The following is a 27,500-nucleotide window of genomic DNA, read 5'->3' on the forward strand; positions in this document are numbered from 1 at the left end:
TCATTCTTCATGTGTCTCATTCCTCATTTATGACGGATGTTTCTTTTTTTTACCGAACCAGCCGAAACCCGACAAAGTTATGGGAAGAAGGCAGCAGTGGGACTCAGGGAAGTGTACACCAGTGGAGAGTGAACCTGAGACTATGGTTTTCGGCGGGTTTCGGTGGGTTTCGTAAAAAAAGAAACACCGGTGTTTTAAGCACAACGTGAAGAAAACTTGGTCAATGCTAAAATTAGATTGACTTTCCGCGTGTAATTTTTAACCAGCAATAATTTTGATTTTAATATTTCAAAGGCCTTTCTTAAAGACAAAACAAAATATCAAAAATGACATTTCCGTTGTAAAGTTGTATGATCTATATATAATATCTCAATCATTGTGCACTTATTTCCTGGTCTGATGACCCAATTCCTTATGGGCTCATTCATTGTTGTTATGGAAATCTTTTTTAATAATGACGCAAAATATTGTCCATTACAACAATGTTTAACCGGTGTTTCTTATTTACGAAATCCGCCGAAACCCTACAAAGTTATGGGAAGTGGGTAGCAGTGGGGAGTGAACCAGGGACTCAGTGAGGTGTACACCAGTAGGGAGTGAACCTGGGACTCAGGGAAGTGTGCACTAGTGGGGAGTGAACCAGGGACTATGGGAGGAGGAAGGTGTTTCTTTTTTACGAAACCCGCCGAAACCAACCGAAGTTATGGGAAGTGAGTAGCAGTTGGAAGTGAACCAGGGACTATAAGAGGAGGATATTAGAGGGAAAGGAACCCGGGACTATGGGAGAACAATACCAGTGGGAATCGAAGCCGGACTATAGGAGATGGGCACCAGAGGGGATTTAGCCTGAGACTAATAGGAGATGGGCACAAATGGGGAGTGAACCAGGGACTACGAGAAGTAAAAAATAAAAAAAATTGACCTTTATATAGAGCAATATCCACAAAATGTGCTTAAGGCGCTTTACAAGGGGTCTCTGGTCAACAGCAACATTTAACATGTAAGTCGAGACATGACGCCTGTCAGGCGATATTACAATTTTTTCCCGGACAGAGACAACGCTGTTGAAGGTCAGGTACTCATTTTACACCTGAGTACGGTGAGAGAATGTGAGTAAAGACTCAACGATGCGCCAGTCAGAGTAGGATTCTAACCCTGGACTGCCCAGTCCAAAGGCGAGTGTGACACCACAAGACCAATGGCCACACATTTATATAGATGTGACCTACCCCTTCAAACGAGATGAAGCGGATACCAGAAAGTAAATATCCAATTAAAAGGATGACATATGACATATGAACTTTTGAAATTTTGGTGAAAACTTTTGAACAAATTCAATCCCCTTAATGAAACAAAGTTACCTCAAAAGTCATAATTTGTTTATAAAGTATCTTTTATTTTAAGCGTCAAACCCACTCCGACATGAATTTTGAGGCGACAGATCATATTAAGGAGATGATGTAACAAGCATCATTCCCAATAAGATAATGGGAATCTCGATAGGAAATTAGTAGGACACTCTCCTTACAGGCGAAGAGAAGAGTATCGACCACGGGTTGAGTCGAGATTGATATATGACCCCCCACCCTCCATCCTCATCTACCCAGTCCCCTCCCCCTGCCCCTCCCCCCTTCCCTCACCCCCCCCCCCCCCCCACCCCCACCCCATCCCATCCACCCAGTAATGATAGCTGATTGGGGGCAGCGTGGCTCAGCGGTACGATCTTTGCTGCGCTGTGTGGCCTTGAGCAAGTCTCCTCACCCAAGCTCAATTTGCGGCGCTGCACTGCGCTGACGCCTGGATTATTTACAGTCTTCCCTTGGAATATACCTTAGAGACAAATTTCCCCTGTGGGATGAATAAATGGAATTTTACAATCTTTATGTATTTTATTTAGATATGGCCGAAGGTACTTTGCAATAGAGTCACGCCCAGTCCAAATGGTGGTCAATGATTGTTATCCATTATTTTAAAAAAACGGTATTGAATCTGGCTCCATGAGTCTCATTGTTCTGATAGATTACCCATACATTAATAACATGTTTGATCGCTTTCTTCTCGGGAAAGGATTAAAGCCGGAATTATAGCAAACGCAAATAGCTCAAACCAGGGCTTGGCCAGAAAAAAAATGTAGAAGATCAAAACAGATATAGATAGACAAAAGACCCAGCAAGTGGGCAACCGACGTTCAATGCTACAAGGGATATCAAGGCCACCCAACCAAGGTTAGATTTTCTCCCAAACACCCTTCCTTATTTAAAGTCGAGTCATTTTTACAAGGAAAAATAAACTTCCCATAAAGTACAATGGAATATCTTTCTGTCTCACTCTTTCGGCAAATAATTAAAGCCAGATATAAATAGGCAGGAGACATAGCAATTTGGCAAGTTACATACTATGCCACTAGGCAAGTCAATGCCATCCAACTAAGGCTTGATCCCCCCCCCCCCCCCCCCCCCCCCCCCCCCCCCCCCCCCACCGCCCCCAAAAAAGTCCTTACTTATTTACAGATAAGGTATCTTTATAAAGAAAGATAAAACTTTCCATAAACAAATTGGAATAGTTAAGGGGCGGTTTGGGTCTTTTCTAAAAAAAATCTTAATTACCTATATTGGGCGGTTTTAATCATTCTGTATCATCAATATAGGTTAAAAAACAACATTTATGGTGAAAAATTTTAATTATCTGTGTTGATACCCATTTTGCGATCTAATTTGGGGGTCTGACATCAAAAAATATAACAATCTTGTGGCAAACGTTCCACAAAAACTAATGAAGGAATGACCTCCATATTCTTCCCTCTTGTCAACATTGTACCATAGTGTGTCACCATAGAGAGATTTTACGACTTTAGCTAATGGAATTTTCATTAGATCATTACAAAGTTGAGAATCAAAATGTTATGACAAAATTGATGTAAAAAATTCAGATTTAGGATTATAATTTAAAATTCACAAATCTTATCAAAAATATCTCTCTATGGTGACACAATACATTATCTCTGTGATAACTGTGGAAATTTTCAGACAATTTCATTGACTGGATTCTGAGAAACGTTTGACACAGTATCTATCCCATACCCTTAGAAAAATGACATATTGAGAAAATAGAAAAATGGCTTCCCGTTTTTCACACATTTCTTACTAGCTGTACCATTTTCGACTGTGTATTTCGTGCCTTTATAGTCTTCTTTAAGAATTTGGATTTCAATTATATTATTTCTAAGATAATAAAATATCATTTTCCACCAAAATCTCAAAATCAAATTTTTGAAGGATTTTCCTAATAATTAGACCCAAACCGCCCCTTAACTGCCTCCCTCTCAACAAATGATTCAAACCAGAAGCTGGGCAAATTCGAGTCACCTCAATCCATGAAAGGGAGAGAACGCTTGATGGACAGAGACAAAAGACAGAAACGGGATACAACCAATTATTGTTATTATTATTATTATTATTATTATTATTATTATTATTATTATTATTATTATTATTATTATTATTATTATTATTATTATTATTATTATTATTATTATTATTATTATTATTATTATTATTATTATTATTATTATTATTATTATTATTTCATTATTATTATTATTATTATTATTATTATTATTATTATTATTTTGTTATAAGGGACTGAATTAGATAGTAAATGATATTCATTCAATGAACTGGGGAAAACATTTTAAAATTGGGAAGATAAAGGTTGTTAATGGAGGGGGGATAACAACAAAATAAAAGCAATGGGCATGTGGATATTGCGCTATATAAAAGTCTTATTTATGTATTTTTATAATGTAGTATTTTGTAGTAGTTTTGTCATTTTTCGACTATAGGAGATATTCTTATTACTCTTATTATGTCATTATGCACTTAAGAAAGAAATGAGGGGGCGGGGTCGCTAGCCTGTATTATTCGTGAACATTACAGCTAAAAGATTTTCAAAACAAAACCAGTTCGAAGAATGTGATGAACACGGAAGGAAACGTTATCAATGAGAAGTATTTGTTTTACAAAGAAAACAGAATTGCGATCAGTAAAGTGAGTAAAGAATGGTTAAAACTGGTTGTTTTATAGCATAAAAAGGCATCCCCACCAGCCATAAGCATCACGTTCATAAATGTGAGTCAAAATAAACTCGTACCTAAGCATTTAGTCTCTATCTTAGTCATGACAACTAGACTAATCTTTGTACTTTGTACCCATTGGGTACATTGATCTCAGCAGAGATAGCTTCTGCTTCAAGTAGTCGATCATTTTGTGTTTTAATGCACACTTCTCGCAATTTTTTTTTCAAGCAGCCAACGTAAGCTTAAATTAGATAAAAGAAGTGTCCAACTATATTGGGTATCTGTGTCTGTATCTGTGGTTCGTGAGCGTGGGTAACACGCTTAAGTTCTAGTTAGATGTAAACAGTTACTAGATTTTACGGTGAAGTTAGTATTCTATACCCTTTAATTCTTTCTTTTTCTTCGTACCAATTGTTGTTGTGTATCAGCTGGACTTCCTTTTAATTGTAGTTTGATTGTTAGGTAAATCTTCTTTCTTTTAAAATATGTTTACTGCTCAACCAGATTATTTTAATTTTCTTTTTCAAAAATAATAAATTAATAATAGTAATGATAATAATAATAATAATAATAATAATAATAATAATAATAATAATAATAATAATAATAATAATAATAATAATAATAATAATAAAATTAATAATAATAATGATATTAATAATAATAATAATAATAATAATAATAATAATAATAATAATAATAATAATAATAATAATAATAATAATAATAGTAGTAGTAGTAGTAGTAGTAGTAGTAGTAGTAATAATGATGATGATGATAAGGTAAATCAAAATGGAATGATTGTCTTTTTTTCATATTTATTGGTCCAGATTCCACAGTCATGAGAACACTGAAAAGAGGAATATATTCAGCGATCCTTGCTGTAATTGCACTGGTATTTGCAATATTGACTTTGCTGAATCTAGCTTTTATCCTTGTAAAGAGAGGCCCTAAGAAGATGTTTTATAAGAAGAAGAGAGACGAGGAACCTGCTTGTTTACGGGATTCAGTCTACGGAGAGCATGGCTACCTTCATTTGGAGGTATATTGAATTTTATTGGCTGCTGCATAGGTCACACTGAGTTAACATGATATACTGCACCCCTTATTGGGTAAAATAGTGTGAAACAGGAAACCTTAAAAGCCACATGTTATCCCCAAAGGTAAATAGCGATAATAAAAAAGATTGAATTTAAGTACTTATCACAGTAAACAGGGGCCATTTGGTAGAGTCTCAAACTCAAAAGCAAAGGCACTGGTATGGGTCTCACATACAATTATGTTTTTTTCTAACCTTTCTGTTCATTCAGTGTTGATTGGTTGTCTGGGTCAACTAGGACTGGCAGAAAGTGCTATTCAATGTATTACCATCATATCCAAAGGGTTGAAAAAATGTTTACAGTTTATTTTATACAACAAATATTTTTAGGAATGGTAAATAATGCAATTGCTGTGCAAGCCTCTTAATTGGAACAGCACCGTTAAGTAGAAATCATTCCAATTAAGCAGCGTTCCAATCAATCGATTCCGCTAGTGGCCTCCATTAAAATAACCCATCAAAACTACACACATCTTTTGCTGTGGATAAAGATTTATGTCTAGGGATATAGAGCATCTTTTTATCTATTTGTCTAAAAAGTTTTTTTAATTTCTTCGCTTTATTTAACATTACATGATGTTTATAGTCATGATGATAGATGTGACCCAATTGTATAACGTCGCATTCATATAGATAGTATGCGCTTGTCTAAGAAGTTCACAACATTTCCATCCGGAAGTATAACGAACCAACACACAAAACAATGTGTAACCATGAACTTTTATAGTCTGGTTAATACAGTTTAGTGAGAAGTCCTCATAAATGCGGATGGCAAAAAACAATAACAAAGACCCGAGTGACGTCATCTTCGTTCTATCAATAAGATTGTCACTAACTTCCATATCTCGTAAAGAAGTCAAATGAATCGATGACACATTATACAATTTTAATCAATGCGGCATGCCTTGTCAAAAGCAAATCAACTATTGCATCATTGCCTGCGCTGTCATTAAGTATTTATTGTTCACCAAGACTGTCAAATGGCTAAAATATAACATTTTCATAATAAAGTGAATGGTGGTGATAAAGTCAATGCCATTGTTAATTAATCAATTTTTTTGTATTTGTTTGAAGTCATGGAATAACTTCATTCTTGTCCTTTCAATAATAATATATTCATGATTTTGATTACTTGGGGGGAAAAAAATCTTATTGGGTTTGCTAAAGCTCTCAAATTGTTGCAAGTAAAAAATTTTAAAAATTAAAAAATTGCCAGCATTCGTTCCGATTAGCCAGTAGAAATTATAAAGAAAAAAATTAGTCATAGATTAATCATTCCAATTAAACAGCTGTTCTGATAAAGTGGCATTCCAAATACCGGGTTTCCATTACAGCAATGGGACCGTAACCATTTGGATTATCAGACTTGTATTTACAAAGTACTGCCAAATTGAATGTCCATATCTGATAAAAAAGATTTTAAAAAGAAAATGTGTACACAATATGAGTTTCCTTAGAGCATTTTGTTGACAGGCCTATTGGTTGGTTCAATCTCTCAGACCTAACTTAGGTTTAATTATGAATCCAGTATAACACCTCTATATACCACAGCAGCACAACTGAGTGGATTTACAATATTTGTAAAAAAAAAAATTAAATAAATAAATAAAAGGAAAAAATGTGATGAACCTGATGGATGTGATGTGGCAGCAAATGGACCATGACAGGATGGCTGCAAAAGGATTTCTAAGCAAGGCAACTTCGACTGAATTGTAAAATCAGATTAAAGTATTGATGTGAAATTATTTTGAAAATAATAGCTGTATTGATAGGAAAAAGCTTAGGCAATTATAATGTTCCTATAAACATGAAAAATGAGCTTTTTTATACCATGCATATGCACTAAACGTCCTCAAAGGAATTTTAAAGGGGTTCCAAGCCAACAGCAACTCTTAACACGTTAGACCACAAAGCCTAAACATATACATTGTTGGTACAGTGGAAGGCTTCCCACTCGGTGCCCTAGCTCATTATCTATGATATTTTGACGGTCCTTTTGTGATCAGTGTACCTGGTGCCAATATGACTTGTTTTAAGCTCTATCACACACTTTAAATGACTAACAGGCAATTGGATGTTTTCAGTCAACGCTTTTATTTTTAAATCACCAATTTTCATTTTACATTTGATAGGAAGTCAGAATCCACTACGTCGCCAGTGGACCAGCAGAGAAGCCTCTCTTGCTGTTACTTCATGGTTTTCCGGAGTCCTGGTATTCTTGGAGGCATCAAATTAAAGAATTTTCCAAAGATTACAGGTACAACAGATCATAAGAAAAGCCAATATTATAGTTGTTGATTTATTATTTTTTTCGAGGCTAAGAAAGATCACAATATGGATCTTCCTTAAGGAACACCCTAAATCGATTAGAAGATCGAAATTTAGTCTCATAATGAAAAGAACTGATCACCTTATGTTGTTGGTCCATGATATCTGCATCCCTTCCCCAAATTGCACAATCTTTTTCATACTTGGAACGTTTTTTTACTTAATTTGTTAGAATGTTTTGCAATGGACTTGTGACAATTTATGGTCAATTCAGTGCAGTGACACATGATACTTGCTTTGCTTTAATGTAAAGTCGAATACAGAGTTAAAACCGAAAATTGTGTGTTTGACAAATGAAAGTGAATACTAAGCTGCTAATCTGTGAACTCTTAAAAGTATTAAACAAAAATGAATTCAGAAAGCCAGGGAAAATAGATTTCTTCTTGACCAGTTGCGACAAATGATGGCAAGATCAGAATCCACGATATCAGAGAACCATCAAAGAAGCCTCTCGTGTTTTACTTGAAGGTTTTCCAGAGTCCTGGTGTTGTTTTTAGGTATCTGTTTTGACTGGATATGAACAGACCTTTTTTGCATCTTTCTGTCATTAATTGTACCCATTTTCCTTATTTTGTTTTTGGCTGAAGAAGGGTTATGAGACTAAAACATTCTGTGTCACATATTTTTTTAAAGCTGTTATGTTGATATTGACAAATCATTCTTCATGGAGTCGACCAATTCAAGCTTTAAGTTTATCTTCTGCCTCCTCTTTTTCATATCAAACCAACCGATTAGTCATAGTGTTATTGAGCATTTAAGATGAGATCATATTTTCTTCTTTTCTCTTGGACTGTGGTCTGTGCTGATATAACAAGTTTATTTTCAACTTATTTATTCCTCAGAGGTACTAATAGCTCATTGGTAGACTTGCCTCACTAGCAAAGAAACTGATATTGGTTCCGGGTTTAATAGAGATTTTTCTGATCCTCCTGTTCCCCAACAATATTCGGGTAGCTGGGTCTAATAGTTCAGGTGAAACTTACTTTGCAATATCCAAAGGGTAGCAAGCTAATGCCAAAGTCCATTTAATTCTAGAGAAACTGGGATAAACTCTTGCGCTATGAGTCTTATGGCTCTGAAGGACTAACTATTGTTCTAAATAATAATGTGAAATTTAATTACAAAAACAGATCAAATGAACGTATAGGGTTTCCCCTTTATCAACAGAACAGGATGAATGAAACACCACAGATGAATTCATTATTATTTAATTCTTCGAGCTTCGAGCAGCAACATTTACATAACTATTGTTCTGCACAATAGAAAGCAATATTTAGTTCCATTCCAAATGGCTGATGCCGATTTGGGCTGTTATTGTATTGAAGAAATTTGTTTCATTTCTTCACCTAACTAATGAATCTTATTGTTTCCATTAGAGTGGTGGCTATAGACATGAGAGGTTATGGAGATTCGAGCAAGCCCTCAGGAATCCGCAGATACAAGCTGGAATGCTTGGTCAAAGATGTAAAACAAATCATCACGGCTCTAGGTATAGTTTGTATATGACTTTTGCTTGACATTTTGTTGCTTTGTCTTACTTACTTACTTACTTACTTACTTACTTACTTACTTACTTACTTATCCGAACCAGCGACCACCTGAGCTCTAGCCCTTCGGTCTTGTGCCATGACGTAGAAGTTAGACGTCTTTTGTAGTTGTTCCAGGTGACCATAAAGTGTGTTACTGATGCTTGGATTTGGTGGGAGGAATGTGCATCTCAGGTCTTCAAGAGGTTGACATTCAAGCAAGTGATGCTTTGTCTTCATATGATATGACATTCTGCTTCTGACTTGTATGTCTTGGTTCATGCCTCGTCGTGGGCGACGCTGTCACCATTCTCAAATGTAAAATGAGTATCTGGCCATTGACGGCTTTGTCTCTATCGAAAAAATTGTAATATTGCCTTATAGACATCATGTCTCTGAGTGTTGCAGTTGTCTTGGGACCACTTGTAAAGTGTTTGAGCACATTCCATTGATATTACATTATATAAAAGTTCAATGGGTTTTTGTTTTGTTTGTTTTGGTTCTTTTTGTTTGGTTTTTTGTTTTGTTGGGTTTTTTTGGTGGGTTTTTTTTTTTTTTTTTGGGGGGGAGGGGGGGGGGGGGGGGTTATACGACATTAAAAGCATAAAATTGTGTATAGTATTCAATGGTTCTCAGATCTTTTTCTGATTTTAAGTATCCCAACTCTCCTTCACGCCTTCTTCCAACATCTTTGTCGTCCCGAGGCCTTCAAAAATATATCACTACTGATGATCCATCTAACGATCATTACTTAACCATTACTGATCTGATGCCATTTCACTATTATCATCGAGTTTATTTAGACTTGTACAATATGAAGACTATAAACCTGTGTCTAAACAAAATCTTAACTTCTTCATGATCATGTATTAATGTGGTCTAGTGGTATGACACTCGCTTTCGGATCGGAAGGTCCTGGGTTTGAGCCTCGCGCTCGGCGCATAGTTGAGTCCTTGGAAAGGCTCTTTACTCACATTCTCTCACCATACTCAGGTGTAAAATGAGTGCCTGGCCGTTAATAGCATTGTCTTTGTCTGAAAAATTGTAATATTGCCTAACAGGCGTCATGTCCCGTCCTACATGTTAAATGTTGCTGTTGACCAGGGACCCCTTGTAAAGCGCTTTGAGCACATTTAGTGGATATTGCCCTATATAAAGCTCAATTTATTATTTATTTATTAATTATTTATTAATGACTTGATATAGGTCGTTATGAGAATGAGCCATCCTAGAATAATGGGCCATCCTAGAATCCAATTTATGGTAGAGATTTTGATTAAAGAGCAATCAGCGTATATTAAAGTCAAATGATTTATCCTCTAGCTAAATTCTCCAAGGTGTGTCATGTGCTTTATAGATCCAGTACGATGGTCTTCAAATACACGTGCCTTATAGATTTTTCCTGAATTAAAAGAATGTATTTATGTGGCTAATAAGTAATCAATTCCATTTCATTGATTTCAGACGGGTTGAAATTTGAGTGAAATTTTTAATCCAAATCATGAGATTTTTTAATCTGATTTGCCAAAATCAAAGGCCAATAAATGTGAAATGCAAATCTGACAAGTTTAATATGGGTACCTCATTTATTTTTAATTTATATTCAACTGTATAGGACTTTATCTCCGTATTTTTATATCGTTCATGTTTACAGGGTAATTTTTTAAATGAAACAAATTGAATTTTATTGAGATAATAATCAATATGATTTCCATCCCAAATTGTTGATTAGTTAATAAAAAATGTTCTGAATTTTTTATTTTGAAGATTTCATAATAGATTTAACTATAAATACTATTGTTGATAAACAATATTTCCACAGGATACAGCTCTTGTATTTTAGTTGGCCATGACTGGGGTGGTGCTATCTCCTGGGCATTTGCTGGTTGCTACCCTGAGATGGTGGACAAAGTCATTATCATGAACAGCCCACATGCACGGGTGTTTAAAAAGTATTTACAAAGTCATTTGGCACAGTTCAAAAAAAGTTGGTAAGGTTATCAAGCAAATATGACATTTAAGGGTTGTGTTTAGGATTGAATCATATCGCTTGCTTTGAGAAAGTGTAAATGTTGCTCCTCGAAGCTCGAAGAAATAAATAATAACGTGAAGTTGAATGTAAGCTTCAATTTAATTACAAAAACAGATCAAATAAACATTTTGGGTTTCCTCTTTATCAACAAAACAGGATGATTGAAACACCACAGATGAATGAGATGATATGGTAGTGGCGTAGTTAAGATGAATCATCTTAACTACGCCACTACCACATCATCTCATTCATCTGTGGTGTTTCAATCATCCTGTTTTGTTGATAAAGGGGAAACGTTCATTTGATCTGTTTTTGTAATTAAATTGAAGCTTACATTCAACTTCACATTATTATTTATTGCTTTGAGAAAGAGCATTTTAGAATTCAGCTTGTTATTTATTGGCAACTAGGTAAACAATTAAAGTTGCAGTTGTGTCATTGTAATTGTAGCACTAACATTAACATATTTAGTTCGCAACATGATCTAAATTAGGTCTGAGGATCCAGTCTCCAGAGTGATCAGTCTCCCCTGGCAATATGCCCTTAGGCGAGGTGTTTTGTGAACCTATCATTTTGTCCACTCAACAGCGGGTGGGTATCTGGGTTTGTTGGGTTTGGCATTTACCCTTTCTCTACCACCTACAGCAAAATCGTCACATTTGTTACAACACAATAATATACATTTTTCTTATTCATATTTATTTTGTACATCACAAAACTTGAGGAATGATCCTTATTTAATTAATAAGAACATAAAATTGTTTTGTAGAGAGCTTGTTTGAGTTTCAAGAATCAATTTCTTCTGCTGGGTTAGCCTGCCATTTGGGGAAAATACTGAAAATGATGGGTAAGGAAAGGGTTAAATACTTTGCGATGGACTAGCATCTTATCCAAAAGGTATTGAGCAATTGTTACTGTCCATTTAATGTTTAAAAACACTGGAATAATCTCTGACTCCAACGCCATTAATGGAGAAAATTTGGAAGCAGCTGGTCTGAGATAAATATCTGTATGGTGTAATGAAACAGTGCCAAAGCTGAAAGAAAACACAAGAAAATATCATCCCAAAAATCAGCCTGCCTCAACAGAGGATTAAACCTCAGACCTGAGTACTGATCAGAGACCCTACCATGTGCACCAAAGAGGTTACCTGATAGTTGAAATGATTTACTGCATTTATTGTTCACAAGAATATATATTATTTCCACTTCAAGCTTTTCTCTAAACTATTGCAAACGAACTATGATCTCAAATAGACACGGACAAGGACCTGTTCTTAGGTAGAGTTACGAAATTTAGTCATTTACTAGCCTAGTTTTGTTTCCATCGAATGCACCGCTCTCAAAACCAATGGCCATATAATTTACTTTATAAACCCAACAGAAAGCAAAGATCTAATGGTTTTAAGTAGTGATAACAACATCAGATTTAAAATGTTTCAAAAACGTTTTAGAGATAGATCTCTTACTAAATTTGTGCCACAAATTTTAATTCACCCTCACTGGTTGTAAGACATTTTGTTTTGTAACAGTCTTTGAAATTTGCCTTAAGATATTTTTTATATAAAATATTTCCAAGATGTCCAAAAATAATTGTGTAAGTGCAAGAGAGGTGATTTGAGAAACATTTTTAAAAAACAAAACAATGTGCTGTTGTTTCTGCAATAACACTTGTCGTGTGTGTTTAGATTACACGACTATTCCTGCCAAATAATGGGATTGAGGTTAGTCTGTGCTGGTCAAAAGAGTAAGGGAGGGATTGCGCTTTAATATAAGCTGAAAATTAAGTAATTTTAACCCGCATGGAGCTTGCATGGTTATATTCTGATGCCCTGAATTTGCTGTCTTTAGTAATCTATAAATATCACAGTATATATGTAGTTCAATGTATTTTTTAAAGATAGATATGAACAGTTGTATAGCGCAATGTGATTCACAAGCATTATTTGTTCCCCTATGTGAAGGCAGACAGATTTCCATGTCGTACAGTGCCACTCACCAGTCAGACGTCCTTTTTGTAGTAGTAATCTTACAGTGCTTTATGTGATGAGAAACTACAACACCTTTGACACCCGAGTGAGCAATCAGTGAATATTTATGCAACTGGCAGCACTACCTGTGCTAGGTTTTTGTCATGCTTTGTCCCACCTGAGACACATGCCTCCGTAGTACATCTGTCTGGAATAAGGTGTTCGGTTCGACCCACAATAAAGGTAGTCTGATTTTGGGTGATGCATATTTCTTTTATTCTTAATTCTTATATGGATGAACTGTATTACACGAACCTTATTTTATTTTTACTCTCTCTCTCCAGGTACATGTTTTTCTTCTTAGTTCCATTTTTACCTGAAATTTACCTGTCATTAAATGACTACAAGCCTTTTGAAGTGATGTTTAAAGGAAAGAAAAATGGTGTGCGTACAGATGCCACAACAACTGAGGATGTGGAAGTCTATAAGTATCTGTATCCAAATAGACGTGAGTAGAAAAGACAATAATGTAATTGCCTGCTAGACCGCACTGTTATAAATTAGCGTTACCTAAACCTAGGGGTTTATCATGTGTGTACAGTTCACTCTGCTTAATCGCACACTCCACTTATACAATACACATTCCCGAAAAACTGAATTTTTTCTATATAATCGCTCCACTTAATTGCACACCTTCTCCACTTAATCACTACACCTTGATTCTTGTTTGGAGAAAGATATCTTAAAAATACAAACTACACATTCCTGAAAAAACTGAATTTTTTCTATATAATCACTCCACTTAATTGCACACCTTCTCTGTTTAATCGCTATACCTTGATTCTTGTTTGGAGAAAAATATCTTTAAAATACCCAAAAAAAGTTAATGAAAATGCTTTTCTCATTGAACCATTTCCGCACATTAATGTCGTATCACGTGTGAAAAAAGCTTTCCCATCAACGCAATTTCACTGTCCCTCTGACCCTGACTAGGTTAGACGTGCAATGCTTGTTAACTGACATCAAAGGATTACCTGACATGGGCTAATTGACTCAACACTCGCTATCTGCATCGTAAGGTGTGAAATATGATCGTAGTCTACCCAATGCAGTGAGTTTGTTTACATTGTCTGACCACTCGATTGCAATTCACTACCTGTGCATTGTTTTCCTCTACTGGGCCGTGGACAATAGGAAAGGATAACTGAGAGGACTCATGTCTCATCTTTTGATGAATATATATGGTCCCTGTCCACTCAAATGCAACTGAACTTGCTTCAACTCAAGGTACATTGTTCTCCCCATCAGAAGGCTGGCTCTTGAGTTGGAAAGGTCGTAAATGGAACATGGAAGCTGGTTCCAAGAGGCCATTTTTGATTTCTCTCCGCTTAATCACACACTTCGCTTAATCGACACACTAGCCTGAACTCCCGAGGGTGTGCGATTAAGGGGAGTCGACTGTATTACATTTTTCAAACAAAATAGAATTAAACGACAAAAACAATCAAAATAAAAAATAAATAAAATAATGAGATTAGATGGGGAGGGGGGAGTAGCATTTGTCAGAAAACTGTCTATGTTTTTTGGTTAGTTTTTGTTTCTTTGTTGTTTTTTTTTGTTTTATTTACCTTTCATTGTTGTTTTTTTCTGCTTTTTATGGTAGTTTCAAATGTTTACAGTCTACAACTTGCTATTGCATGACATTAAGGCAACAAATACAACATCAACCATCCATTCTAATTAAGTGTTTCTTATTTAACATCAGATGCATTCACTGGGCCTATCAATTACATCCGTGCTGGCCTGTTTTATCCATCGTCCTCATGGCTGTCTCAGAAGGTGACCAAACCAGTGCTTTTGATTTGGGGGTGCCGAGACCTAGCCTTAGAGACTGGGTTAGCCGATTGTTGCAAGGAATATGCCTACGACTTGAAGATAGAGTACATCAAAGATTCCAGCCACTGGGTACAGATGGACCATGTAGAGAAAGTCAATTCTTTAATGAAAGAGTTTATTACTGCCACATGACTCGTCTTTACAAAATTTGATTTAATGGAAAAATAGAACCTGTTAGTAGCGTAGTATCACAGAATAAAATACAAGCATATCACAGAATGAGATATCTTTTACCTTGTTATAGTAGATCAAAGTTAATAAGTATTCTCATCACTTATCTATTTTTTGTGGTCACATCATTGTCCTTTCTTTGAAACATTCTTATGGTTATATTCCAACCGAATAAATTTGTTTGGGATTTAACTTTTGAAATTCTGGTTACATTTTTACTTATTGATGTATTCATCTGATTGGTCACATTTTTACTTATTGATGTATTCATCTGATTGTAATGCTTACATATCATACACATTATTTGTCTTGATTCCGCCACAATGTTTTTCTTAGCATTGCCATTTCTTTCCCCAAATCAATTTTATACTGAGAGTGAGAGAAATTATTATTTCTGATTTATAATGTCTAAAAAGGCTGTCCATTTTTTAGACTGGAGTAATGTTTGCCTTAGAGCCACAAAAAAAAATTTCCCGTAGTGGGCAGGGGGGTACATACTGTGTCTTCTATCCCCTTATATCCGTTTTCCAACATGCTTTCTGTCTTTGTCTTGGAATGAGATTACTTGGTTTTGTCCTGTCCTGGCCAGATGCCCTGGCTGAGAGGGAAACAGTCGAATGTATAGTTAGTTTTGGGAGATCATATTTTTTTCATTGTAAATCACCTCTCTGTTATGCATTGTATTTATGTTTTCTTTACATTGTATATGATTTGTAAAACATTTGAGCGTGTTCCTCTTAGCGGGGACCTGTGCTTGAGCTTGTGTCTGGATGAGACGTTTAGTGATCTCAAACTAAGTACTTTGATAGAGTGCTTTTGGAATCTACACCTGTTTCTTATTTGAACCAATTCCCCTTTGTCTTCCCTTTTCTTGGATGCTTCATTGTAATTCTAGAACTTTTTACTATCCCATTTTATTCCTTTTTACTGGCGCTGATATGACCTTAATGTGTTGCAAGCGCCGGAAAACCCTTAAAAACAAAACCAAACAAACAAACATAACTTTTGAAATCCCGGTTACATTTTTACTCATTGATGTATTCATCTGATTGCAATGCTTGCATACCATACACATTATTTGTCTTGATTGCACCACAATGTTTTTCTTAGCATTGCCATTTCTTTCCCCAAATCAATTTTATACTGAGAGTGAGAGAAATTATTATTTCTGATTTATAATGTCTAAAAAGGCTGTCATTTTTTAGACTGGAGTAATGTTTGCCTTAGAGCCACAAAAAAATTTAGTTACTTCACATGATGGGTGCAAGAGTGCCGGCTACAGCCTGCCTGTCGGCCGATTGGATTACCGGAAAAAACGTCGCCGGCTTTTTGTGATTTGGATTTGATTGATTGATTTATTTTTATTTTTTTTGATTTTTTTTTTTTTTAATTGTGCAACTTGTGACAAGAAACTTAACAAATTACTGCATTACAACCTTTGGATTAAACATACAACAATTGTGGACTACTATCATGAAGACTAGATGAATCTTGCAGGCTTTTTCAGATTATATGTCTGGTCATAAGTCGACTTGCAGGCTTTTTGAGGTCCAGTTGCTTGCACCCATGCATGAACCGCTTGGCGAGGTCTTGACTTATGGTTTAACTGTGAGTTGACAAGGTCACTTGTTGTCTCTTCTATTTCCTCCATCCACCTATATCATTTGTCATTTGCTCTTAGCTTTATGTCTTTGTTCTGAAATGAGATCATTTGTGTGTGTGTGTGTGTGTGTGTGTGTGTGTGTGTGTGTGTTCTGCCTAGGACCTGCTTTTGGGCTTTCAGATAGATGTTATTTATTGTTTGTGAGATATGCAAAATGCTTGTTAATTAATCATCTCTCCTCTTCTTATTTGTAATTTTTGTACGATAACGAAATCTGGGCAGTCTCAGATTAAACACTCCTCTTCATACCCAATTTCTTTCCACTGAAATGATCTTTAAAAAGTGTCATTGGCTCTGTTAAACCCTTAAAAACAAAAAGCGAGTAAACTACTTCAATATTAACTTGACAATTTGTTGATTGTCCTTTTGGTTGACACAGTTTTATTCATTCATTCCCTTCGACGTGCACTGATTTGCAGGTCTGATAACCCAATTTATTATGGGGTCATTGTTGTAATGGAAATCTCAAAAGATGACACAAGATATTTTTCATTACGACAATGTTAAAATAGGCCCATAATTGAATTGAATGCCATATCTGCATATATGTACATTACTTCATTTTTTAATTAAGTATACATATTATTTTGCTATAAAAAGTACTCGTTTATGAGTTTTTTCATTCCTTGAAATTTATTAAATAATACTTATAATGATTCAAATTAAATTTTGTCTTGACAAAATGTACTTTAAAATAATACAATAAAGTTACTATTATTTATTTATAGAAAACAAACTCTCTGGATTTTTTTAAAGCGTGCTCATTTGACCATCTTGATAGTGATTGTCTGTTTTGTGGTAGAGGAATGAAACTTTTCAATTTATCATGATTATCATCGTCTGAAAGGAATATGAAAAGCCTACCATATCGACCTGGTTCTTTGTTGGGATGAACCAGATACTCAAAATCGAATTTTAAATCTGAATGAATTGGCGGGGACTGTGCTTGTGTTTGGATGGGACATGAAGGTGATCTCAAACTAAATACACTAATTCCTCTTTGTCTTACTTATTCTTAGGTGCTTTAATTGTAATTCTAGAACTTTTTTCTATCCCATTTTCTTCCTTTCTACTGACGCTGATATAACCTCAATGTGTTGCAAGCGCCGTAAAACCTTTAAAAACAAACAAAAACAAAACAAACCATTCCCCTTTATCTTTCTTTTACTTGGGTACTTTTCCTTTTAATCCTAGAATTTTTTTCACTATCTCATATTCTCCCTTTTTACTGGAAAGCATGTTGGAAACAGATATAAGGGGATAGAAGACACAGTATGTACCCCCATGCCCACTATAGGAGGTCAGGGACCCCACCCAGTTGACTAGACTAAGACAAATACTTACTTACTTACTTATCCGAACCAGCGACCACCTGAGCTCTAGCCCTTCGGTCTTGTGCCATGACGTAGAAGTTAGACGTCTTTTGTAGTTGTTCCAGGTGACTATAAAGTGTGTTACTGATGCTTGGATTTGGTGGGAGGAATGTGCATCTCAGGTCTTCAAGAGGTTGACATTCAAGCAAGTGGTGTGTTACTGTTTCATTGGGGTGTTGACATAGGGGGCAGGAAGGGGATGTGTCTTTTGTAATTTTGCTTAAATGGTTGTTGAGCGGTATGTGTTGTGTTAAGACCAATACAAACAATCAATAAACAAAGACTGGAAAGATTCTTAACCAAGTTTATTTAACCAATTCACCCTGAGGTCATGAGAGAGAATAATTACTGAAAAAAAATAATATCTGCATAACACACAATTTAAAAATCGTGAGATATTTATTTCAATATTTTTTTTCAAACATTTGAACCTGGATTTTAGTGCTTTTGTGATGAGTTATAATTAGTTAGGGTTTTGTTTGGTTTGATTTATGTTATTTTTTTGTTAGGAGGGGGCTTTTTTCTTTTTTAATAAAGATTCTTAAGCAAAGGGAAAATTCAGATTTATGAGCTTTTCATTTGTACATATTTCTTACTCTGTATTTATTCAAGGAAAACAAAAACTTCGCGGATAATTAGATGGACAAAAGTGTGTCATGTTTAACTAACAAATACCAACATATTAATTGCATTTAATTGAATCTTTGTTCAGATCATTAAGGGTTTTACTTTTTTTTAAAAACACATTATTATTCAACTTTCTATTGCAAAACGTTATTTCCAAAATATATCCCACCTATGTACTTTGTACTTTAAGACAAAACATAGGAACTGACTAGGAATATGAAGGGTATTTTTTTTTTTGCAAAATAATAGTTCAAAGAATTTTGCATTATTTTAAAGGCTTTGCCAAAAACTGTCAAAACACTTTATTTTTCATTTTGTCACGAAAAAACTTTCGCTTCACATTTCAATAGATCAAGATGAGACCAACTTTTCAAAAATGTCTTCAAAAGGTCAAGGCTGTAGACTTCCTGATAAGTTTGGAATGTACTTAATCTGTCCATAAAAAGTAAAGTGGAATGGGCTGACTAACACCAACCCCCAAATGTGACCCCCCCCCCCCCCTTCTCCATATTGAAAGGTATTAAACAAATATAGTAAAACGTATATCATTTGATAATTTATTGGGGTTTTTTTTTCACCCTAATTACCCACACTTTAGAAAAAGAGAACATCTGACAGATTATTTCGATGTCAAGATATATTGTATAAATATGTTAATAAAGTGGCCAAATGGTCTCAGTCACCCCATTCCACGGAAATGATTTTTCAGCCAAATTTTTTTTTTAATGTTGTCATTGAATGGCAGAGTATTGCAGATTAATTCTCAAAATAGCAGTGCTGCCTTTGTATTGACAAGAATATTAACTATTAGTTAGAATTAAAAACGATTACTTTCCTTCCACAATGGAGCCTTTTGCTTCACACTGCGTAACTGGCTGGAATGTATTTTTTAAAAACCTGATACTGACTGCAGAATCAATCAATATTTCTCTAAACGGAGTCGTTTTGTTAATATTTTTTTAAATATCCGAGGTAGTTTTATTATTTTACCATTTCTTCAACTTCTCCGGATCATTTAAATTCACCCTGTACACAAATACAAAGATAGGTTTATCATTTAAATTCACCCTGTACACAAATACAAAGATAGGTTTATCATTTATATTCACCCTGTACACAAATACAAAGATAGGTTTTGCTTTAATTATCAATGGTTTTCAATTCGACATTAAAATATAGGTAAAATGATTACGTAAACCTTTATTTTTTTTAATCTAGTAAAGAATATCATATTTATTTTAAAATTGTAAAGAATATTATAAAAGATAAAATGAAAATAAAAGAATGAAAAGTAAAATATATTTATGTTTTATGAGGGATTTTTCTTCCTCTCTGTTTGAGCAAATATTATCACAGATGCATGTATTAAATAAGTTAAGCTTGAAAATGTCATTGTAAATAGAATAGAAATAATAATTATATTGCATCAGAAGTTTTTTAAAAAGGTCTAAATGATATTATCATTTGGTTGTCAAGTAAAAGAATGTGCGATAGTGTAAAAACAAATTTAAAAAATCCAATTGCAGGTGTATATATGGTGATCTTTCTTTGGAGTTCGATCACTGTTTAAAATCAGCAGCTTCAATAGAAATATTTTAGAAATTTTTATAAACCATCATCAGCTTCGTTATCATAATAATAATGATAATAATAATGATAATAATAATAATAATAATAATAATAATAATAATTATAATAATAATAATAATAATAATAATAATAATAATAATAACAATAATAATAATAATAACATCAACAAATAATGACGTGTAAAAGGAGATCGGAATGAGGGAGATAAAAAAACAGAATACAATAACACAATCAAAATAATAATAACAATATCAACATGATAAGGATATATCAACATGATAAGGCAATATACAAATATATGCATGCACTGAGGTACAAAGTTGTTAGAAAATTAAGTAACAAGTTATTATTGCATGATAAAAATGTAATACAACTCAGGTAGTAACCAAATACAGTCTGGAAGGAAAACAAGAAGAGGAAGAAAACAAAACATTTAACAACAAAACTAGGAAAACTAATTACGTTTTTGCACCAAAATATCCAGAAAACTGGCCTTTATAAAAAAAAGAACAAATTACAATAAACAAATACACTAAGTCTGCCGATAAAAAGATTGTAATCCTACCAATAGAAATGTAGTAGTATGTAATATAAATTGACATAATATATTGCTTTGTATTCTAATCTCTTTTGTTTACATTTTTATTAAAATTGGAAGAGCAATTGAACTTTTCCAACTAAGATCAAATGACTTGTTTGGTGGTTTCACCCAATCATCTACAACTCTCAACTATTTAATCTATTCACACCAAAACAAAAAAAAAAAAAACACACACAAAAAAAACTGCGCACTCATATTTCCTCTTCAGTTTTTATTTAACATTATTATACAATAAAATCTTGAACAGTACATAAATACACGAGACAATAGACTCATAAAATTGACGGGTAAATGTAGGTACATGACTCGAAATTATTTCAGTATGTTTCAAAAATTATTCAATATGTTCAATGAGGAAAATAAATAGTTCTAAAGTTCTCTTGACAAAGAAATTTTACATGCAACTCCATACCATTCATTCATTATAACACTTCTGTCACTTAAGGCTATCCCCTATATAAAGACATTTTATTTTAATTGATAAATATAATGTGAAGTTTCAATGCTCATTTCAAGAATTTTGTAATGTTTAGATGCTAGAATATATAATATAGATGATATAAAAGGATTAGACAAGGCTGATTATATAGACTAGATGAGGTTCTTTAACTCACTCAATTCTAGAGATTTTTGCTACTTTTCAACATTGGAAAAATATGTATTAAAAATGAGCATGCACATAGATAGTTTTATTCAACTACCATTAACATGTACAAATTAAGAACATTAGCTATAATTTGTCTCAGAAGAATGTAATAAATAGGCACGGGGTAAAAGTAACCCTGGGTATACTACGGATATAGTCGGTTTTAGGGTTGAGTGAGTTAATCATCAAGTAGCAAAGTGAAAGTAACAAAACGGAAGTAAACTAAATCTATTGTAATATTTTAGTGTTTCTATGCAGTATTACAGTACACATGTCACAGAACCTGTCATCTATTCCTATTAGTCCATGTCATCCAAGTCAGGTTGAAACTGGCGCCTAGAGATGTGTTTTCTCAACCTATTGCGGACCTCCGTAAAAACTCTCTCCTCATCCGAAGAGTCGTCTGTATCATTTTCTCGTTGGCTCATACTAGGGGAACGTGTCACTTCGCTAGACCTTGGTTGATAAATTTGCAAGGGAATCGGGCATTCCTCATCGGAATCTGATTGCTCTATACGTTTACTTATCCTCCTTCTTATTCCTGGTCGTTGCAGTGGTGGTGGTGGGCCAGGTGCTGCTGGTGGTGGGCTAGGTGCTGGTGGTGGGCCAGGTGATGGTGGAGGAGCTGTATCTTTGAAAGTTGGTGCTGGTAAAGTTGAGGTCTCGCTGGGTAAAAGCCTACTACTTCTCTCACCTGAGTGAGATTGTTTCGGCAGAGGTCTTGGTGAGGTATCAGGACCAACAGCAAGGCTTTTTGGTTGATTTTCATCCACGTCATTCAACTCATCTTGTCCTGGTACGTGAATTTTAAGCTCATTTCCTTCCTCAACTTTTGGAAGTACTTTGTCCAATCTCTCCTTGTCCCTCTTTTTCTTTTTCTCCTTTTTACGCTTGTGTTTCTCAGTAAATTCACTGTTTGACTGTGTCAAAATGAAAATAATGTATTCATAAATCAGGTAAAGCAAATAAACAACTTTGAAAAATTCAAAGAAAAACAGGCTCTTTAAGTCATTTAAACCATCGTGTCAAACCCAAAAAAAAAATCTGGTAGAATTAATGTAGGTGAAAATGGGCAACACAATGAGTTAAAAACATTAAGATAATGCAGTTGCTTGATAGCAAATACAAAAGTACGTAGTATGAATGAATATTCATCATAGGACTCCTGTCATCACTGTCAGATTCATAATTTATTTATTTTTGTAATTTGTAGTCAATAAAAATTTCAATTAAACGACAGAGATTGAAATAATTCTATGAAAATTATGATAGCATGATCTAAAAATGGAGATATCAACATGATCACACGCTTTTTGCGTATCAAAGATTTATTAATGATTAAGTTATCTATTGTCTGTATTAACTCAATAAAGAATTATTATATATTGTGAATAAGAAAATCTGACTTCATTAAGTAAAACAAAATACTCACTGTATCAATCAAGACATTTTCAGACCCATCTTCCTGGCCCTGAAATACATTTTAAAAAACTTGATTTTAGTTGAAGGCAATTTAAAAATTTTTTTTTTTTTTAAATTGAGCTTTATATAGTGCAATATCCACTAAATGTGCTCCAAGCGCTTTACAAGGGGTCCCTGGTCAACAGCAATATTTAACATGTAGGTCGGGACATGACGCCTTTTAGGCGATATTACAATTTTTCAGACAAAGACAACGCTATTAACAGTCAGGTACTCATTTTACACCTGAGTACAGTGAGAGAATGTGAGTAAAGAGCCTTTTCCAAGGACTCAACTATACGCCGAGCGCGAGGCTCGAACCCAGGACCTTCTGATCCGAAAGCGAGTGTCATACCACTAGACCACATAGCCGCACAATTACTTTAAAATAGAATTGATGAAAGCAAAAATAAGGAAGGCAATAATGCGCTTTGAGAATGACAGTTATGGCAATTGAAGAATTAATAAAAGAGGGATATAGATGGAAAGGCAATGTAAAATGGTGGAGCGAGAGTAAATCATTATTCAATATTTCCAAGGTTTGTAAAAGGCCACACCTTCCATAGGACATATTGACTAGTTAATATTCAATTGTTATATTCAATAAAAATGACGACGATGATGATGATGATGATGATGATGATGATGATGATGATGATGATGATGATGATGATGATGATGATAGTGGTGATGATGGTGATGATGATGATGATGATGATGATGATGATGATGGAGGTGGTAGTGAAAAAAAACTTTTACGTATTTTGAAAAAGTGGGGCAAATGAATATCAAGAATAAAATGTTTACAAAAAATATATGTAGACAAAGAAACTAAATATAACGTCGGTTTCGCTGTAAACTAGGACATTCCAACACGATGCGGTTTATTGTCAGGGAAAATTGATATGTAAGAGTGATATTGATTAAATGAGATAATAGATTTAGGTCAAAATTTATTTTTGAATATCCAGTATGTCGTATGGTATGAGGGTGACACATTAGATAGCAGGCAGTGCTAGTCGTGTAATATACAAATATGGAAAAGTGTGTGTGAAAAAGTGCCAGACAAAGCAACTGCATTATCTTAATGTTTTTAACTCATTGTGTTGCCCATTTTCACCTACATTCTACCAGAATTTTTTTTTTTGGTTTCACACGATGGTTTAAATGACTTAAAGAGCCTGTTTTTCTGTGAATTTTTCTAAATCCGCCCAGAGCCTCCAACCAGGGGGATAGGTTGCGCAATATAAATGTGCATTATTATTATTATTATTATAAAAAGAAAAATAGAAGAAGGGAAAAAAATCAGCCTGCCTCAACCGGGGTATGGTGTGAGGAATGGAACTGGATTAAATAAGTAATGGAACAAAGGTGCACAAAGCGAGACACTTGTTAAGTTTTGTGCTTTTTCAATTTTTTTTATTTTTTTTCAAATCGGATATCATACGGTGGGTTCCAAACTGAACAACTCTATAGTGGCTGGCTTAACAGATTTTTTTAGCAATCATATCTATACTTACCAGATGTGTTGACCTATGACCTGCTATTCTATCTACATCTTATACAGTTTGATACCCATGAAAACAGTATTTGTGTATAGTTTTACTATTTTTTCAGAATTTTATAATTCAAACAACTACAGTGATGAGACGCAGGCTCCGCTTTGCGGGGCATATCTTACGCATGGACGCAGACCACCTCCTGCAACGAACTTTTATTGCCTACTTGAAGAGCTCGACAACTAGACCAGCAGGCAGTCTACTACTACTACTACATGGGCTGGATTCTATGTCCATTGACGAAATTGTGACTCTAGCCAGGAACAGACGTGCTTGGTCCCAATATGTGAATTCCCTGTGACCGTGACACTTTTATGCTGATGTAGCATAGCACCTTATAGGTGCCGTACTAATGTACCATGCAACTCATACATACATACATACATACATACAAACAACTACAACCATATCAATATATTCCTTTCTGTAACATAAATCTGCAAACCACTGTGCATTTGTTTTAACAACTGTTTACAAAAAAATAAAAACCCACTTACGGTGTATAGGGAGTCAAGGTTAAAATTTTCCTCTATAATATTGCTCCTTTCATCAGTGGCAGAAAATCCCCACGTGTCTGGTCTTGTTTCTTTACTCTCCCAGGAAACTCTCCTCTGAATACCGCGTTTCCTTGGTTCCTGTGACTCGACCGATACCTGCCTACTGGCCGTAGGCGTGTCCCACGTTGTATTGCTGTCCTGTGTTTGGAGGTGTGGCTTCGGCCCATCTATGATCTCACGGTCTATTATCAACTCTTCCTCTACAACACGAGTCAGCTCGTCTAATCTGAAAACAAAATGGATTGAATAATGATGAAATCATAAATGAAAATATTTGCATTAAGTAAAGCATGCAGTAAAATAAATAAATGAAGATTAACTAAATGACAAATTGCCATATTTATGGACAATAAAGATCTATTATTATTATTATCATTATTATTATTATTATTATTATTATTATTATTATTATTATTATTATTATTATTATTATTATTATTATCATTAAGCAGTGTCGTTTTTAGTCTGATTAAATAAAAGTAGACCTATCAGTGAGCAAACTGCGTGTGTGTAAAATATAGACAGTATTGTGTGTAAAATATAGACAGTATTGTGTGTAAAATATAGACAGTATTGTGTGTAAAATATAGACAGTAGTGTATTGTGTGTAAAATATAGACAGTATTGTGTGTAAAATATAGACAGTATTGTGTGTAAAATATACAATATTGTGTGTAAAATATAGACAGTATTGTGTGTAAAATATAGACAGTATTGTGAGTAAAATATAGACAGTATTGTGTGTAAAATATAGACAGTATTTGGAACAGTCAACCATGTAATAAGTCATTAAGTTTTTGAGATGAAGCAGAAGGATGATGTTGTTCTCATTTTCGATTAGACGGAAAACTAATTTAAAGAATTTTTATTTATTACTATTTACTTTACAGCTGCACTTTTACAAATACTTTTATTTTTATTTTATTTACTATATTGCTTTATAAAATTATGAAAATGCATTTTACGACGTTTATTTATTCATTCTTATAATTCACGTTTGTAAAACCAATTTTCTCATGGATGAATAAAGTATACTTATTTATTTATTTATTTATTTATTTATTTATTTATTTATTTATTTATTTATTTATTTATTTATCTATTTATTTATTTATTTATTCATTTATTATTTGTTAGTTTCTTTCTTTCTTTATTTATTTATCAATTTATTTGTTTGTGTATTTATTTATTTAGCAAATTATTTAGCAATTTATTTATTTATTTATATGTGGCCCACTGCCCCCATATGGTTTTATGCCGTGTGAATCATATTCCGTAAATTTAATTTCAAGTTAAAATTACAAAATTTTAATCTTTGGAAGTTAGAGAAACAATATTAATTTTTCTGAATGGGAATATATTATACTAATCCCAACATAACACTGTACTGAGACAACAAGAAACATAACATAAGAAATTGTGCACTTTATAGATCCGTTAAGAAAATCACAACGTGTTAAATACATGGCATCTGCTGTTGAGGTGGAATTAATTATGGAAAATATTGTACACATAAAAAAAGAAGAGAAAAATTTTACACATTTATAATGATCACTTTTTCTTTCAACAACTACATTACTTATCAAGAAAAAGAGGGGAAAAGTACAACACATAGAGAGTTGTATATACTTATGTGAGGCTTTAATTTCCTTTACAATGATGCATAAAATATCAAAATTATAATTTGCTAAAGCTGTGAAGCACAGTATATTATAGCTGCTAGGTTTAATACTTCCTAACGAAAACAGGAAGCCTATAACTATAAAACATCTCTTACCCTAAGGAAAACAGGAAGCCTCTAAAACATCTCATACCCTAAGGAAAACAGGAAGCCTATAAAACATCTCTTACCCTAAGGAAAACAGGAAGCCGATAAAACATCTCTTACCATAAGGAAAACAGGAAGCCTATAAAACATCTCTTACCCTAAGGAAAACAGGAAGCCTATAAAACATCTCTTACCCTAAGGAAAACAGGAAGCCTGTAAAACATCCCTTACCCTACGGAAAACAGGACGCCTATAAAGCATCTCTTGCCCTAAGGAAAACAGGAAGCCTATAAAACATCCCTTACCCTGAGAAAAACAGGAAGCCTATAAAACATCTCATACCCTAAGGAAAACAGGAAGCCTATAAAACATCTCTTACCCTAAGGAAAACAGGAAGCCTATAAAACATCTCTTACCCAAAGGAAAACAGGAAGCCTTTGTTATATAAAACATTTCTTACCGATCCTCAATGATGTCAAGTTTCATTTCAATACTGTTCATTTCTCCAATCTTCTTATTGCGTAGCATGTTAGCCATCATTTCTTTCTCGAAGAGAGAC

General features: G+C 34.1%; 2 protein-coding genes across 10 annotated transcripts in view; one reads left to right on the forward strand and one right to left on the reverse strand.

Annotated features, from left to right (window-relative positions):
• LOC144966178 (epoxide hydrolase 4-like) overlaps positions 1-17,495 on the forward strand; it is a 49,968-nt gene extending 32,473 nt beyond the window's left edge. For 4 of the 9 annotated variants that reach the window (XM_078902328.1, XM_078902329.1, XM_078902331.1 and 1 more), the window contains exons 6-7: positions 13,374-13,537; positions 14,795-17,495. In XM_078902328.1, coding sequence (XP_078758454.1) covers positions 13,374-13,537; positions 14,795-15,057 — 427 coding nt within the window. In that variant the 3' untranslated portion in view covers positions 15,058-17,495. Of the gene's footprint in view, positions 1-3,885; positions 4,128-4,220; positions 4,538-4,905; positions 5,118-7,306; positions 7,432-8,878; positions 8,992-10,850; positions 11,020-13,373; positions 13,538-14,794 lie in introns of those variants that run through there. The other 5 variants (XM_078902323.1, XM_078902324.1, XM_078902325.1 and 2 more) reach the window with 5 other exon arrangements.
• Positions 17,496-21,781: 4,286 nt separating this feature from the next.
• Positions 21,782-27,500, reverse strand: part of LOC144966180 (transient receptor potential cation channel subfamily M member 8-like) — a 49,971-nt gene continuing 44,252 nt past the window's right edge. Inside the window, exons 25-28 of the mRNA XM_078902332.1 lie at positions 27,402-27,500; positions 25,114-25,399; positions 23,029-23,067; positions 21,782-22,516 (exon numbers count right to left, since the gene is read on the reverse strand). The exon at positions 27,402-27,500 is cut by the window's right edge and continues 31 nt beyond it. Of these exons, the coding sequence (XP_078758458.1) occupies positions 21,896-22,516; positions 23,029-23,067; positions 25,114-25,399; positions 27,402-27,500 (1,045 nt within the window). The 3' untranslated portion in view covers positions 21,782-21,895. The remainder of the gene's footprint in view (positions 22,517-23,028; positions 23,068-25,113; positions 25,400-27,401) is intronic.

This window comes from Berghia stephanieae, chromosome 2, assembly GCF_034508935.2.
Source record: "Berghia stephanieae isolate SIO BIC M18660-M18661 chromosome 2, UCSD_Bste_1.3, whole genome shotgun sequence".
In the NCBI taxonomy this organism is placed as follows: Eukaryota; Metazoa; Mollusca; class Gastropoda; order Nudibranchia; family Aeolidiidae; genus Berghia; species Berghia stephanieae.